The sequence below is a fragment of the Poecilia formosa genome, unplaced genomic scaffold (assembly GCF_000485575.1).
Source record: "Poecilia formosa unplaced genomic scaffold, Poecilia_formosa-5.1.2 Scaffold2, whole genome shotgun sequence".
NCBI lineage: Eukaryota > Metazoa > Chordata > Actinopteri > Cyprinodontiformes > Poeciliidae > Poecilia > Poecilia formosa.
Genome location: NW_006799941.1, coordinates 5,537,459 through 5,554,234, shown reverse-complemented (window position 1 = coordinate 5,554,234; position 16,776 = coordinate 5,537,459). Strand labels below are relative to the sequence as shown.

Genomic DNA, 16,776 nt, shown 5'->3' with positions numbered 1-16,776 from the left:
CTTAGAGGCTTGAAAATTGTTACTGAGGGAAGAAAACTGAAAGCGCTTTAATTTCATAGTTTGTGAGGGGGTCAAAATTAAGTACAATGAAGGAAAAAGGATAAAAGAGACTCTTGGAAATGAAGCTATATTTCCACTGCTAATATTGCTAACTGCACTAACTGTGCCCTTGGCTTACATATACTGTTAAAGATAGTTTAAAAATGTAACTTCTGAAATTACAGCAGAATCTTTTGACTTCAACGTGGAACTATTTATGACAGAAGGCTTCTGTATAATTGCAATAATTTAATGAATAAGTGAGTAATTTAACACATTTAACTCTACTTTGTAATTTTGTGCATTTGAAAAAAATATACCTTAAAGACCTATAACCTGTCTTTCTTAAAGGAGATGGAGTTACCATTTGTAGTTTATTCAGATACTTCTCCCCCATATTTGGTCTAATACATGACACTTTTATTGTTAGGAAATCCAGAGTTTTAATTCAACCAGACATTACATATCTTGCGCGAAGATAACTGTGTCTATTAGTGAAAACAAAATCCAATAAAATCAGAAATCATTAAGTGTTCACGTTAGTCTAAACTGTGCGTCTATAAAATTATTAGTTGAGGAATTTATTCAAGACCTCAAAGCAGGTCACAGAGAATCATGTGACCTAATTACAATTGCAATAATGCAGTGGGAATCTAGTTAGCACAGCCACTGAAAATTGATCAGTCTCACATTTAAAAGGTAAATTAAATAAAGCTTTATTTCCGTGGTAATTTATCTGTCAGCTTGCCGTTTCTGTTCAGTTTGCTATGTACCTTGTGTTTCAGCTCCCAGGGGATTGCATTGAGAATTTATTCCTACACTGTTTTCTAAATAGTAGAGAAAAAAAAAAAAAAACAACCTTTCCACCATTCAGATGCTGACTGAATGCCGACTGCTGAAAGGAGTATTTATAATGTAAAACATATTGGACCAAAAAGAGCAGTGCATACCTGTGAGTGGAAGGAAAGTGATCCATTTATTTCTGTCCTCCTTTTATCTCCTTTTCCTTTAATCTGGAAGTGTGGCATTCATGTGTATTTGCCCCCACAAAATGCCATAACACTGCAAATCCACATGACAACACATTCCTCATAACAAAGCACGGTGGTGGCCAACCACGTCTCCACAGTGAAGTATGGTGGTGGCAGCATCATGAGCTACGGGTGCTTTTCTTCAGCAGGAACAGGAAAGCTGGCAAGAGTTGATTGGAAAATGAAGGGAGCTAAACACAGAAATCCTAAAAGAAAGCAAGAGCTAAAATGGAGTGACTTAAATGAAATTAATGTAATAGCCCAATTAACGCCCCAGTTAATTACTTGATTCTTACTTGAACCAAGTAAGATTGAACGCAAGACTTGAAAAGTGTTATTCACAAATGGTCTTTGTTCAGCAATACTGAGCTTAACTATTTTGCAAAAAGGGCTTTAAACTCTAGTATTCTTGAAGAGACGTGTCCTGAAAGCCCCGGAGCCATTATTGCAGTTGCCTGGTTCAACAAACATGAATACAAATTTGCATCGCATTTCTACTTATAAACAGTTTTGAAAAACATGCATCACTTTCCCTCCATTCCACATTTATGCAACGTTTTGTGTTGGACTTTAACATAAAATCCCAACCAAATACAATAAAGTTTTTTTTTTTTTTTTTTTTTTTGGGTGTAATGCAAAAAAAAAAAAAATGTTAAAAAAGCTCAGGGGTTTTTGATACTTTTGCAAGGCACTGAAGATACATGATGCATCTATATGTTATGAAAAGAATGTTAATGTATTTTTTATTTTTTTTTAATCACTGTGGTGAACAAAGTCCCCGACTGCAAATGAGCTTCTTCAAGACGTTCGCCTAACAGGAGCAAGCTGGGGTTCAGTGTTTTGCCTGTGGGCACTTCCACATGCGTTCAGTAGGAAATGTGGCCCGATATCATCTCTTTTTAATGTTCACACCAGTATTATGTGTGTTTTAATGTTCCGTGTCTCTCGAAACAACATGACCAGGGCGTTTTATAATCCCTCTGCTGTCCTGACTGAGATCAGATGAATCTAGAAGCCTTTTTACCACGTCTACATTTGACATCATTAGCCAGATTATAATTGGTGCTCTGTCGGCTGATCCCTCGCTTTACACGAGGATTTAGTCAGCCTGTGAATGAGGACGGCCCACTTTTAATCATCACACAAAGCAAACCAGGGGGGATTGAGTGTGTGAACAAGAAAACACAGATTGTCAGTAAACACATAGGATGATGGATAAGTTGTGGGGGGTGGGGGGGACAAAAACGAAAAGAATTGAAAGTAACTCAAACAGATTTACGGATTGGGAGAAGGAAATAGGTGTGATATTTTTGATAAACAAAGAGAAGAGAAAAGAAGATTTGAAGAGAGAGGAACCTTGTGTGATGAGGGATGAGCTGAGCTCCTGTCGCGAGGCGAGAAAGAATCTGCCAGAAGTATTAACGTGCCAGCGCTACTTAAGCTAAAGGCCCACAGCATGAAGACGACGAAATGATGCAGGAGATTTTTCAGACTGAAAGCATTAGGTCAGGAAATAACTATCCATCACATTATCATAATTGTGCAACTCCTTTGCAATAGAGCAAAAATCCCTGATTCTGCTGTTGTTGAAGCGGGGTAATCCTGTGTGCAACACAAGAAAAGCTGGGGAATGGAGATGCTGGCTGGCCTTGGGAGTTTCATTAGAAATGCGGCCCTGGGCGTGTGTGAACCCTCAAACAGCAGAGGAGGAATTAGAAGCTAAGCCAAAAAGACCTTGAATCACAGCCTGTGAAAGAAGGGGAGTGTGTGTGAAAGTAAATCCTTGATCAATGCAAATGTCTCTGGAGGCTTCCGATTCCTGCTGAATTTGGTTTGAAGTTGCCTGAAATTTTACCGAGACGTGTTTTTGTTGAGGAACGCGGTCCGAATGGCAGCTAATCTGCTCGATCTCAAAGCAGGCCGAGGCACAAGGGAGCGACATGTAATCAATCGCAATGAACTTTTTAAGATCTGTTCACACAGCTCTTAATTACAAAGCTGACTTTTAAATAGTGTGAGTGATGTTAATGTCCCTTTTTGTGACACTTTTGAACAACTCAATTCTGGCACACCCCCAAGAGGCATCGGTGATCTGGGGCTAGGAAAACATAAGACTTTCCAACCACAGAAACCTTTTTAGCTCATGTAACTTTCAAAGCCTTCCCTCGTTTGTTCATAAGGTTTTAGAGGGACTTTTTCCATTATTGACTCTTACTTCAGAATGGAAGCTATCATAATGCAGCTGTACGGTGACTGGTCGAAACACCAGTGTCCTCATGCGAGAGTTTTGAAGGTGACAGTGAAAGGGCTAGTTAGCTGATTTGGGTGTGGCATCATCAGTTCCCATTTATTCTAATTTTCTGAGACACTGAATGTTGGATTTTTATTATCTGTAAGTCATGACAATCAAAATTCCAAAAAAAATAGTGTATTGGAAAAGCTCCCCAAGTGTGATGATTCCACATGAGACATTTCACTTTGTGATATGACTTACAAAAAAAATGTTGCTTCTTTTAACCAATATTCTCATTTTTTAAACATGTACTAGAAAATAAATTGATTGTAGGCTGGTTCATATTCGAGTCGAGAGCACACAAGGTTTTATATTGTGGCTTCAGTCAAGAATTGAATTGAGTTGAATTTCTTCAAGTCTAAAACACAAACACATGTGCACAATGTTTTTCCTGAGCATATGGGTTACCAATAATACAGAAAACTTTGAAAACACTAAGGAAATGTCAGCAATGCAATAAAATAAAATAAATTAAAAAAAAAAATAGACCTTGATAAAAGAGCTGGGTTCTTGTGTTTAGATTTAATGCTGTAGTTTTGTGATATTTATTCAATTGACATCCACCTGAAGGCCATTACTTCATCTCAACATCCATGCCTGTGGTATGAATGCAAGAAGACGAAAAAAATCTCTCAAAAATGCACCTCAGACCCTTGGAGGGCTCTTAGGATTGCTTGGTTTGAAAAAGTTAAAACACAAAAGATTTCTACCAAAGAAATATGTGAGACTTTGAAAATTAATGACACACGCAATTTAAAGGTGATCGACTTTCATCTTTATCTTTCTCTGTCGGCTTTAACTGGGATTGTGCACAACATTGTCTTGTTGCTGGGTTTCCTGACTCAAAACTTTTTTTTTATTTTTTTTTATCAGTCTTTCATCGTTCGGTTCTTAGCCTCAGCAGGCAACAGTTTTCTGAGAAAAAGCTGTAACATGCAACAGCACTCTGCAGGATTGTCCCCAAATGGGAAAGAGACACAGTTGGTGGCGGGCTGGTGAACATGGTGGCTCCTGAGAGCAAGACATTTCCTTTAGGACATCAAAAACAAGTCAGGTCAAGTTATACATCAGCTTCAACCTCAGGCACCGCTACTGAGGAGGAAGAATCAATTCCCCAGGATGTACAGGGATGCGGAAGATGTGTAAGTACAGATAGAAAGCTAAGATTTTAAAATACAATCAGGAATACAGAGCAGATAGAAACATATTAATTACGTCATCCTACTTTTTTTTTATGTATATCCTTTTAAAATAGATAGTCAAGAAACCCAGGAATATGAACTCACAATGCCATGACATCATATTGATGATATTGATAGGAAAAAAAAAAAAAAACAGCATGAGGCAGGAAAATGCAGCAGGCTAAGTACAGCTGCATAAGACATCAGTGGTGTAAGATAAATGGGAGCCCATTAGTGCTGAGCTTACAGCACTACCTCAACCACAAACTGATGGCCAGAGTGCTTAGACACACTAATGTTTCACATCATCCTTAAAAACAAGAGATGCTCTGAGAACTCAGCTGATGATCAGAATAACACAATTTTACACATGACCAGCTCTGGCTAGTGGTCAGCTAGTTATAAAAACTAAAAATCAGATTTCTTTCTTTCTTTTTTTTATTTTTTTGTATATCCAGCTAAACACTGCATAAAGAATTTGCAGTTATAATATTGCACACATTAATATTGTGATATGAAACATTGTGCATCTTCACACGGAATAAACAGATAGTAGTATTTAGTAACAGTAACTAAGTTAATCGTAATAAACGCTAACATATGATGCTACATAATTTTCTTTTAAAATTTTTATGTTGTTCATTTTAAAAGAGTCAAATGGTTTTAAACTGCAGAGCAATGAAACAGTAACTGCTCTCTCATACAAAGTGCGATTTCTTTTTTTAAGATAATAAATGATTGTTCATGATGGGAATGATTCCATTTTCCATTTACTGCAGCTCCTTTATAGCTGCAATAAATGTATGAATCATTCTTGCCAACTTCTCAGTAAGAAAAGTAGCCATTTGATGCCGCAAGTTGCTAAAAGTTGCTAGATAAAGTCACTGACTAACTTTCATATTTTGTCATGTGTGATTCAGGAAGTAAAAGAAAGGAGCATCTATCTCCTTTGGCAAAGTAAACATTATTGAAATACTCTACATATTTAGAACTACAAATACACTTTATGAAATCATTTAATAATGTCAATGTAGTGATGTAAATAATTTGCCTGGACCCACAAAAATCCAATTTAACCACCTGCAAGTTCTTCAGAAGTGGGAGAGGCTCAAGGCAGCACCAAATGCTTGCTGTAACTGCAGTACGATTGGATGTTGTCGCCAAAGTCTCCATGAACACAAAAGAAATTACTAAATTTGTCGCTTGCTTAAATGGGTCTAAGAAGTGACTAAAAAATAAAAAAAAATCAATAAAAATTGTCTACATTTTTTTTTCAAATAATTTAGACAACTGCTATTTTTATTGGAGCTTATCAGAAAAAAAATGGATTATACTGTGATATGGTGCACATTGCATTTTCAGATGCAAAAAAAAAAAAAAGTTTTTAGCTTTTTTAGCATAACCCACTGCAAAGAATAAAGCAAAAGAATGTGAAAACACTTAAACTTGCCAATAACTGCAGGAGCATGGTGCAGTTGCTGTATGTTTCTGTGAAAATGTACAAACTCATATTCATGGAGAGAATTTTTACACCAAAGGAAAAAAAAATCTTAGCGGTGGAAATCGTATGAGCCGGAGGCAGAGTGGAAATTCCAAGTGCAACACTTGGCATATTTTTTGGGCTTGTACAGATATAAGATCATATTGAATTTAAATGCATAAAAATACTGAAAGTATTTAAACTTTTTTTTTTATATACCTCTATAATTCATCACCTTTACTCTGGGTAACAGAAATTTTACAGAACCACACAAAATATTTGCACAGAATCTTAATCACTGGCCTGTAAAAAAATAAGTCACCAGATTCTGGCACTTTGTGGAATGTGCTGTTTGAATCCATCAGATGGAAAGATCAATATTCAATCTGCTTACAGCTTAAAAACAAGTTTACGATTTTATGGTCAAAACTGGTAGCCTCTTTTAATAAAACACAAAATGAAAGAACACCACACTGAATATTAATGAAATATGGTCGTAAGGAGTTTATTCACTTTGCAGACAGTGTTTAATTACTAACTATTTAAATTCATTTTGGTTATGTAAATATAATTAATGTCCATTAGACGTTCTTTTTTGCCACCGTTTCAAAAATAAATAACATCAAACCCGCTTTTCCGACCGTATGAAAAGGGAAAAAAATCTTACTTCAACCCAGAATCCTACATGTGACAAAATGTAGCGCATGATCATCTTCATTTTAGGTGACAACGACTTTTAAAAAATAGCCACTGTGCTGTAGAAAGTACACCCCAGAAGCAGGCCACCTATATAACAAATTATTTCAGGGGAGTCGAGACCACAGATACGATCTGCTATAGATGTTTGGCGATACCAGAGAGTGGAGCAGTAATGTGACAGGAAATTAACCTGCAGAGACCGCACAGCATTCAGCTGATTCAGTTGGGCTATACATAATTTCAGGTCATGTAGTCTGGCTTCGCAAGTAAAATGGAATAAGAGAATTAGAAATGTCACAGTTATGGTTAAGGTGTCCTGCAACTGGAGCAATGGGATGGGTTGGCAGGTTGATTAACTCTTATTTTTGTAGACTGACCTTCATACAGTAATGGGTCACGTGTGTGTAGAAGTGCACTGCTGCATAATGAGTAGCACACATCACGTTCCACAATTCTCATGCAGATAGATAGTTGCGACATGAAAAGTGCTGTGGAAAAACTATTTGCCTTCCTTACAGCGAAACGGCAAACAAAAGATAAAAAAAAACAAATAAAAATACACTCTTCTTTTCAGTTGAACTAAAAGTGAATACATTTCAAAATACGGTGATGTGAATTTGTTGCATGCTAAGTTGACCTTTTCAGAAAGCTATTGCTCTGCACCATTTAGTGGTAATGCGACACCACTTTCCTGACTTTCACGGTACTTGGAGCCATTTAAATCTCCCTCTTGTAGTGCATGTTCCCAAGTCATGTTACTTCCGACTTTGTAAATAATCAGCCTGCCGCATTGCCGGGCTGTGTCAGTGGCCTTGGTTGTCATGGAGGCTAACAACTCTCATTATGATCAAACGCAAGAGATGACACTGCTCTGAGAGAAACGGTGCCAAAAGCAGACAGATCAATTAGGGTCAGAGTTTTCAAACCAGTGGTCCACGGATTTGTTGAATTAAAGAAAAGGAAATGGGGCAGTGATTTGAAATAGCAGCTAATTGAGTGAGATTCCAAATGTGTCCGTAAACAAGGTTTGCAAGCTGCATACAAAGAGAGGAAACAAGCAAAGGGCGAGGACAATGAATGCAATAATAAGGGGATAAAAACAACTCATAATCCTCTTTCAGTTGCACAAATCATACGGCAGCTGAATGTGTCTGTGTCTCACTAAATGAGCATAATTGTGCTTTTCTGTAACGTGCTGTGGCAGGAATTTGACTAGGTCTGAAATAATAACATCTATTTTCAAAATAGTCAAATATGCTGCAGTCGAGCAGATATGGGAGAAAGTAAGATGAGGTCTAATTCGCAAATGCATTAGCAGGAACGACCAATAAGCTTTAAGGTCACAGCGGTACTGAGGCACATGTGGTTGTCCAAAAGTACCAACAGTATCATTTTCAAAACTGTCAATAAAGCTTACATGAGTAGTGAAAAAAAAATAAAATAAAAAAAGAATGCAAGTGTTACATTTGTGATTTTGTATCATGACTGTACTTCCTGTTTATTCTTCTGCTGAAAAACTGTGAGGAGCAGATTTGTAGGCAGGACTCATGGGATATCATAAAGCCAATCAGCTAAAGGGATTCTAAAGTTAGCAAGGTTGCAGTGATGGAAAGATTCACAGGCATGAGATTTTAACCCACATTTCACCTCAACATAAACTGTCTGCCAAGTGTTATTTTGCACTTTCAAGGTATGTTAACATGTTGTTAATTCATACCATCAAATTCACATTTTTTATGCAGTTACTGTTAATCATTAAACCGTATGACTACTTCTGAATATTTGAATGAACAGGAATAAAAATACATTAATCATTATAATCCTTCATTTTTATAGTTTTTGAGGAGTTATTTTGTGAAAGATGTTTTTTTTATTTTAAATAAAGAATAAAATCTATTTGTCAATTTATGGCAGCCTTTGAAGATGGATGGGCAAAATTAAAGGTTAGTTTGTGCAAAGGAAGCGGCGAAGAAATAAACGTCAAAGTCACATACTTGTCAACATTTTTTAAAGACCAATAATTTAACAAGGGTCATAAAAATTAAATACATTGTTTTATATCTTTTCAGAGATACCATCTTCATTTCAAATTAGAGGAAAAGAAAAAAAAAACTTACTGGTTAAACTTAAATAATTTAAAACTTAAAACTGCCAGGTATAACATGAACATTTTAACTTCATGAATTTTCTATTAGATGTAAATGTAGAAGTTAAGAGCACTTTAAGTGCAGTCTGTGCTTTAATGATTTCACTGTTGGCATTATGCAGGCTGTCCTGGGTCTGGACCCCTAAATGAACAAGGCTTTCCAGAATAATTTCTCTTCAACAGTTTCTTGATAAAATGGGTTCAATTTAAAAATAATTTATGCTTATTTGCTCATAATCACTATTGATCAGTAGAGATGCCCACCTGTCTTTCCAGTGTTTTTCATGGTGGTCTGGTTGGATGACTCTATGTTGAACTTGTCGAGCTCCAGCATCTGGTACTCGTCCAGCACCAGAGCTTGTTCATCTATAATATCCACAGGAGACTGGTCCTTTGCAGCACACTCTGGGTAAGAAGCTGCCCAGCCTCGAGGCCCATGGCTTCCTGCAGAATGAAAAGGAGACACAAAATGATACAGACGACCCACAGATTAGGCTAATGGAGACTAGGTACCTTTATCTAAGAGAATCAGCTCTGAAACTACGATTGCTGCTGCAGCAGTCTACAGGGCGATGAAGGCAACATGGTGAAGGAACAGTCAAATGGTGCTTTATGCTAATTGTGCTGAGATTACAAAGAAAACACCTCAATTGAGTGTTGGTAATCCTAGTCTAGACTACCCACATAAAGGAATATCTTTGTGACAGCCCCTAACACTGAGGTAGAAAATTAAAACCAAGTTGATGCACGTTCCTTTAAGTTGTTTTAAAAATTAAATAAACATCAATCAATAACTTTTTTTTAACTTCATGTTAATGGTTCATGGATGCTACATGCAGCTGAATAACTTCCTGTACGATCCCTATTCACTCTCTGCTCTTTTAATCCTCTATCCCCTACAGTGGCACTTCAACAAAGGAATAATCCACAACCGACAGGGGTCCCCTTGATCTCTTCCAGGCTACAATTGGCCAACGCAACAACAAAAGCCGAGGGATCAGGGGAACAAGAAGGCACGCGTGGATTTCAACTTTTCTGGGTTAACACAATATTCATGATCTCATTCCCTACAGATATAGGACAACTTTGCCATGAGCTCATGAAAGAGATATGAGAACTCCCAGTCACTAAAAAAAGGGGGGAAACCAGGATGGCTTTATGTCTTGCTATGTATAAACACCTTGCAGCTAAACAGACTGTGTGCGACTCCTTCAAAGAGACAATGTGATCCAGGATTATTTTGAAACATGCAGATTTTCACCACTTCAACCAGAGAACAGCACACACGGATGGGGAGAGAATGTATACACACATATCTCGTAAGGTTATTTACGACTCAGTGAAACACTTACTAAGGAGATTATGAAAATTAATCAAACACTGCCACCAGAAACTATTTACACCTATTCATTTTTTTAAACCTTTTGTCACATAGAGTTCTCCTAAAATATATTAGAGTATGTTTTGTTTTGGGGTTTTTTTCTCAAAGATATACTCTGTTGGACTCTGAAGGACAGAATGTAGGAGGCTGGCATAACTTTTTTGATTCAACAATTCACTGCGTTAACCTACTTCAGCAGGAAGAGGATGAGTTTCAGGAAGGAAATCATGTGACGTCATCCTTTGCCTACAAGAAGGCAAAAGATGTTCTCTCATCGCTGCACCAGGAGAGGATCTCCTCTTGGACCTGTCGTTCATGTGGACGAGGTCAACGACAAAGGGTGGCGTCTGTCTTTCTGCTTTCATTTTTGTTTTTTTGTTTCAAAGGTTTTTTCCAGCTCTGGTGGCCTTTATTTGACCATTATCAGACAGGAACGTAGGTTGTGAGAGAGGGGGAAGACATGCAGCAAAGGTCAACAGGCCGGGACTCGGTCCTGTTGCGGTCCGAATATGGGTCACATGATTTACTCCTGCACAATCGCTGCAGGAGTAAAGCAAAGTAACTTTTGATCCAGGACCTCTGGATCCAAAACTCTTCAATACAATCCTTGGTCTTCAAACATGTACAGCTCTGGAAAAAAAATTAAGAGACCACTTTATATGATCAGTTTATCTGATTTTATGTTATATTTTTGAGTAAAATAAACATTGTTTTTTTATTCTATGAACTACTGTCAACATGTCTCCAACATTCCAAGCAAAAATGTAGTATTTATTTGCAGAAAATGAGAAATAGTCAAAATAATGAAAAAGATGCACTGCTTCAAGAACTCAAATAATGCCAAGAAAAAAGTTCATATTCATTTAGAAGCAACAATCCTAATGTTTTAACTCAGGAGGAGATCAGAAATCAATATCTGGTGGAATAACCAGGAGGTTTTCAATGGGGTTCATTGCAGTGGCCTCTTATTTTTTCCAAGAGCTGCATATCTATGCTGAACTGTGACATCATTGCATCGTTTTATTGGTTCTTTTTTTTTAATATAATTTACAGTTTTTACTTTCAGTAGTTTTATTTTCATCATTTTATGAGTGCCTGACTTTATGGAGGCCTGTGCCTGAACTCACTCCTTTGTTATATTGGCTGTGTGCTTCAGAACACTAAAGCTGAAAGATAAATCACTGACTTAGTTTTGGTTAGTGTGGACATGTGCTGCCACCACCGTGCTTCACAGTAGAGATGGTGGTAGCAACCCCTCCTCCCCAAGACATGATACTTGGGAATTTGTATTTTGGATTCACCGCACAAGAGAATTTTGTTTCAATTTGTCTGACAATCTCAAAGGAGTTTATAGCAGGAGTTACATTTTTAGCAGTGGAGAAAATGGTGTGAATTCTTGTGTGCTTATTTTATTTAGCATTTAGATTATAATCTAAGGTGCCCAACCTCTCACCTGTTGACCACTGGAGATGGGCACCAGCACCCCTCGCAGCCCCACAAGGGATAAGCATGTTGATTAATGAATGGATGGATGGATGGATGGATGGATGGATGGATGGATGGATGGATGGATGGCCTTATAAATGTAAAAAAAAAAAAAAACAAGTCTGAAAACAAACGTCCATTTCTTACTGTGGGATATTCTCTGTAGACTTTTTAAACAAGAATTATGTTCAAATCAATTTGAGTACAAGTCTATGTTGTAACAAAATGTATAAAAATTGAGGAGGAGGAAACACTTTCTGGTGGCACAGTGTCTGCCCACTGGTGTGCAGACAAAATGTCAAAATCGTGCGACACATGATTTGCAATATAGTGAACTGTAAAGCTCTGAATTGGGTTGAGTTTTACAACGCGTTTGAGCTGCATGTAAAACTAATGGCTGCATTAGCAAGCAGGATTAACTTTGTCAGCAAGGACTATAGATTTAATAATATTTCTGCACCAGCAATATCACAGTATCTCATATCCTGGGATACAACACATTATAAATTAAACATTAACGCTATGAGGCAATTTGAAAGCCGCTTGCCAATCATAACAACGCAGAGGATTTACATAACACGGAGCAAATGTTTACAATTTTCAGATAAAACCCTTATGCCTGCAAAAGTTTTTATTAAGGCTTTGTTTACAAAAAATACATCTTCAGTATATTCCATTCCATTTGATTTGAGCTCGCTAAGACGCTAGCCACAACGCAGCTTATACAAAATAGAAACCATAGAAGCCCAGTTAACTGCCTGCGGCACTGTTGCACGATATTTTGATTCTAAAGATGAAAGCTCTTTGAAGCAATATATTTTTTATATCAACAATGAAAGAAATGACTCACTCTTATGTAATAGCCTAGCTACTATGAGGTTAATCTCACTTTGAATCAACAGCCTCATCAAAATGTAACAGCTGAAAAAAAGTCAGTCATCCAGCAACAGAGGCAACTATAAAAGCCCACAGTGTGAGGTTTGAGAAACCAGGACTAAAAAGGGATGGGATCGCAGAGAGGCTGGTTCCACTGCTCCATGGGCACCTTCCAATGAGAACAAAATCACTTTTTTTTATGTTTATATCTCAAAACTTGCTGTACTTTAACCAAGTATGAGTTTCAGTGTAATAACCACGTCAGGTAAGTGTCGATGACCAAGAGTCTTCACAGTAGAACAAAAAATACATCTTCATGGATTCTTCAATTGGTTCATATCAAACATATGATGCTTTTGCTCCAAAAATGCTCCTTAGATCAAATATAAAGTATCCAAACAAAGTGTGAACATTCCTCCTGACTGAACTGAACCTCAAACTAAAACACGGGGACATGCTTAGTCTAAATCAATTACTTAGGACTATTATCAGTCCCAATTATTTTTTTTAAAGAAAATGCATAGTGTCTCCAGCAGGATAGTCTGGATTGCATTTCCAAAAACAGCTTTGAAATTGCTTTGCTGACAAATTTCAAATTTATCAACGATCATAGGACAATAAAACTCGTCACCTCTTTATCCAGTCATAAATGTTCATCTCTGATTTCCATGTTCGTAATGTTCCAAACTTTTGAATTTACTGTACTATGTTTGTTGTGCAATAAATAAGTAGTAAGTTAATGTTTTAAAAATATATATATATTTACCTGTATTATTGGTTAACATCTGGAAATTGAATTATACAACTTTAAAATGGGCCCTTTTTAAATTACTATAAAAAGCAAAAATGTAAAAAAAAGAAAAAGAAAGCAGCTGTTTTAATTCCCATATATTGTTTTCCAAAATCAGAGAAAGAATTCGATCAAGTTTTATGCAAATCTGAAGATAGAAATAAAATTTTCTAACTGAGCACCATTACAATTCAGAGAAGTGAGTAAAACTAAAATATGAGATATAAAAAAAAAAGAAATGTTATATTTTGCTAACTTTCCATTCAAACACAAATTACGTCCCATTTAATACTAGAGCAATCGTTCTGCCTTTTAGGAACAGAGAAGGAGGTGCAGTCCTAAAAATCAGATAAGTAAGGGTTTGCACAGCAGTCGATTAATCTGTCTCATTGCCATTCATCAGAATCAGAGCATAATTTCAGGGTTTTAGCCTTTCCCAGTGCAGCCAGGATTAACAAGGCAGAGGTGAAGAAATTTAAAATAATTACATGTTCCAAAATGTTGTGTGAAACATTACCTACTACGTCAGTCTCCAGCTGCTTCTGGCTTTGGTGAAACACCATCACACTACCCATTTAATGTGCTTAAAACCTCTTATAGACGCAGCGAAACTACTGAATTAAGTAACTCAGAAACATTTAGAAAGTGTTGCACAAAGAGATGTATGATTGCAGTGTTTTGTTAGTGGCCAGAACACAATTGAGCTAAAGAAAATAACAGGTTAAGTGTCTGAGAGGACAATAGGGACAAAAGCTCACAGCCAACCGTCCAACGTTCACTCTGAGGAGACGCTCGGTCCAAATGACGCATCCAGGAATAAATCATTTGGGTTTTTTTAACAAGCATTACAATTCCCTTTTTTTTTTTTTACTTTACCTGCTCTGTCTGGGTTTTCTGTCAACCCTGAAATCCAGAGTGGGAGGCATTAGGAATTAAACAGGCTGCAATATTTTGGTGAAGAAATGGTCCAGGGCCCTCCACATTTACTGCGCCTTGTTTAGGATGAGCAAAAAAACAGCAATTGTTTTGTTTCTTGGTTTTTATTTTTGCAAGCTTACTGATGCTACAAATAGCAATTAATAAAACTTACAAATTACAGCATATGCAACTGCAACATATTAAAATATGTGCTTTAGTTATTAAGTTTTGTGGGTTTTTTTTTTGTTTTTGTTTGTTTTTTTTAATAAACCATAACTGCCTCGATGCGGCCATCGCAGATTTGGCTGACCTGTGCTGTTTTTCTTCCCTCCATTTCCCGCTTTCCTGTACAGCGGGTTGTATATCTATATGTATAGATATGCAAATCATCTATATATTGTACCATGAGAAATTGTTCTTCTCCTCCAGATTAGTTTGTTTTTCACAATAGTTTCAGATCAAATAAATCAAACAAATTAAAAAAAAAAAAAAAAAGATAGCCCTTATGTATTACGTGAAAATGGCTATCCAATCCAGCCTGGCTCCACCTCCACAGTATTTGCTCCCAAAACTTAATAACTGGTTCTGCCACCAATGGAGGGAACAGCCGACTTTATTTTAATTAATTTAGGCACATTGCATTTTATTTGGAACAAAGCCTAGACAAGCATCTTCAAAATGTGTTTGTGTTATTTTTAGCCAGTCAGAGGTGGATGTGCTGCTTTGTTTTGTATTATTAACCTGTCATCAACTAAGGAAAAGCATCTATGTCCAGAAAGAGACCAGACCATCACAACACCACGATGTTTGACTATAAGCTTAATGTTGTTTTTTCTTTAATAATACGCGTTATGCCATTTGTAAAAGGACACAAAAGCTTTTACCTATGTCCACAGTCCACATACTAATTTTCTAAAAGTCTTAGGGATCATCTAGATGTTGTTTTCACAAATATGAGACGGATCTTTGTATTTTATTTGGTGTGAAGAAGTTTTGGGCTTGAATCTTTCCCCCATGGATGCCAAGTTTTACATCGTCTTTTTTTCTTATTTTTAAATTATGGATGCTGCCCTTAACTGGGGGAAGTGAGGAGATGTTGTTCTGTATTTTTTGTGACCTCCTGGATAAGTTTTTGATGTTTTCTCCATTTGTGGGTAATAGTTCTCATTGTTCTACACTGAATTCCCCAAACCATTAAAAATGATAAACCCTTTCCAGACTGACAGATTCTGACTTTTTTTTAATCAGTTTTTTTTTTCTTTTGATCTGTATTTTTAAGATCTTTCTTGTCTTCTAATTTCCCTTGTACTAATTTCATCCCTAGAGTGTTGCTCTTCTAAAGTCAGGAAACTGATGAAAGAAAATGTCTCCTGGCCCAAACCTGCCTGTATCTAGAGTTAGAGTAATATTTTCAAAGTTTAAACCAGCTACACTGAATTATGGTCATGTGTGTTTTGCCATTCTGCATAGCTGGAAGGGATAGTAAAGGAGCTCACTTATAAACAACTGCAGCATTTTTTTTAAACTGAGATCTTGCCATTGCAATAAATGATGCATTTATTTTAAGGCTTTTTTTCCACATGTTTAGTAGGGATGCCAATAAATGTGGAGGGAGCAGTATATTCCCTAAGGCCTCTTTCTTCCTTTATAGTTTGCCCTACATCTGCAAGATTTTATGTTTAACTTCTCTGGGCTTTAGGGTCTTTTTTCAAGCTTAGTTGTGCTTTAAAAGTTCAATCAGCTGCTGTTACATTAAAAAAAAAAAAAAAAAAACTCCAGTTGGCTGGTTACTCATTCAAACAGATTCCAAAAAGTACTAGGAGTACCAGCAGATAGCAATTAAGCAGTGCAGCATCAAAACCAGCATACTAAGAACAAATGCATGTTTTAGCAGAAAAATTCTCAGAACAAGATATAAGGAATATTAGAGGAAACAGAATGACCAGAGCGACTTCAACAGGATGTCATTAAAGCAGCACCATTCAAGAATGGCTATTTCCCTTTGTCTGATATTCTGTCATTGGATAAAATGAGTGTTCTTATTGTACAGTGATGTTCTCCTTCCACTTTCAGCAATGCAACTCTCATCTAGGAAAAGTTATTCAGAGATTACCGTGTTTTTGCTCAAAATATGGGAACTCTATTCAGTTTGTTCAGGGCACCAAAAGGGTAAATCTCTCTTCGTTGAGCAGCAGTTGAATAGTAGTCAGCTGTATTAGCATACAATGTGCTGCAAATGTATTTAACATGTTACAACCACAAACCTCAATGTATATTTAACCCATCATTGTGACAAAGAAGGAAAATGAGTAGCTACTTGCAATGTTTTTTGTTTTTTTCCCCTCTCAGCTGTTTTGCTAAATTCATGTTTCAATAAATGTCAGAGTTTTGTAGAGGACAATTTAAGAGTTGGGTCAACAGATTCTGCCACCTGAGTCTTGCTGCTCATCTGAAGTC

At 36.7% G+C, this 16,776-nt stretch overlaps 1 protein-coding gene across 1 annotated transcript in view; it reads right to left on the bottom strand.

Moving 5' to 3' along the window:
* Window positions 1–16,776, bottom strand: part of ca16b (carbonic anhydrase XVI b) — a 150,054-nt gene that overhangs the window by 58,588 nt on the left and 74,690 nt on the right. Inside the window, exon 3 of the mRNA XM_007551252.2 lies at window positions 9,134–9,313. Within this exon, the coding sequence (XP_007551314.1) occupies window positions 9,134–9,313 (180 nt within the window). The remainder of the gene's footprint in view (window positions 1–9,133; window positions 9,314–16,776) is intronic.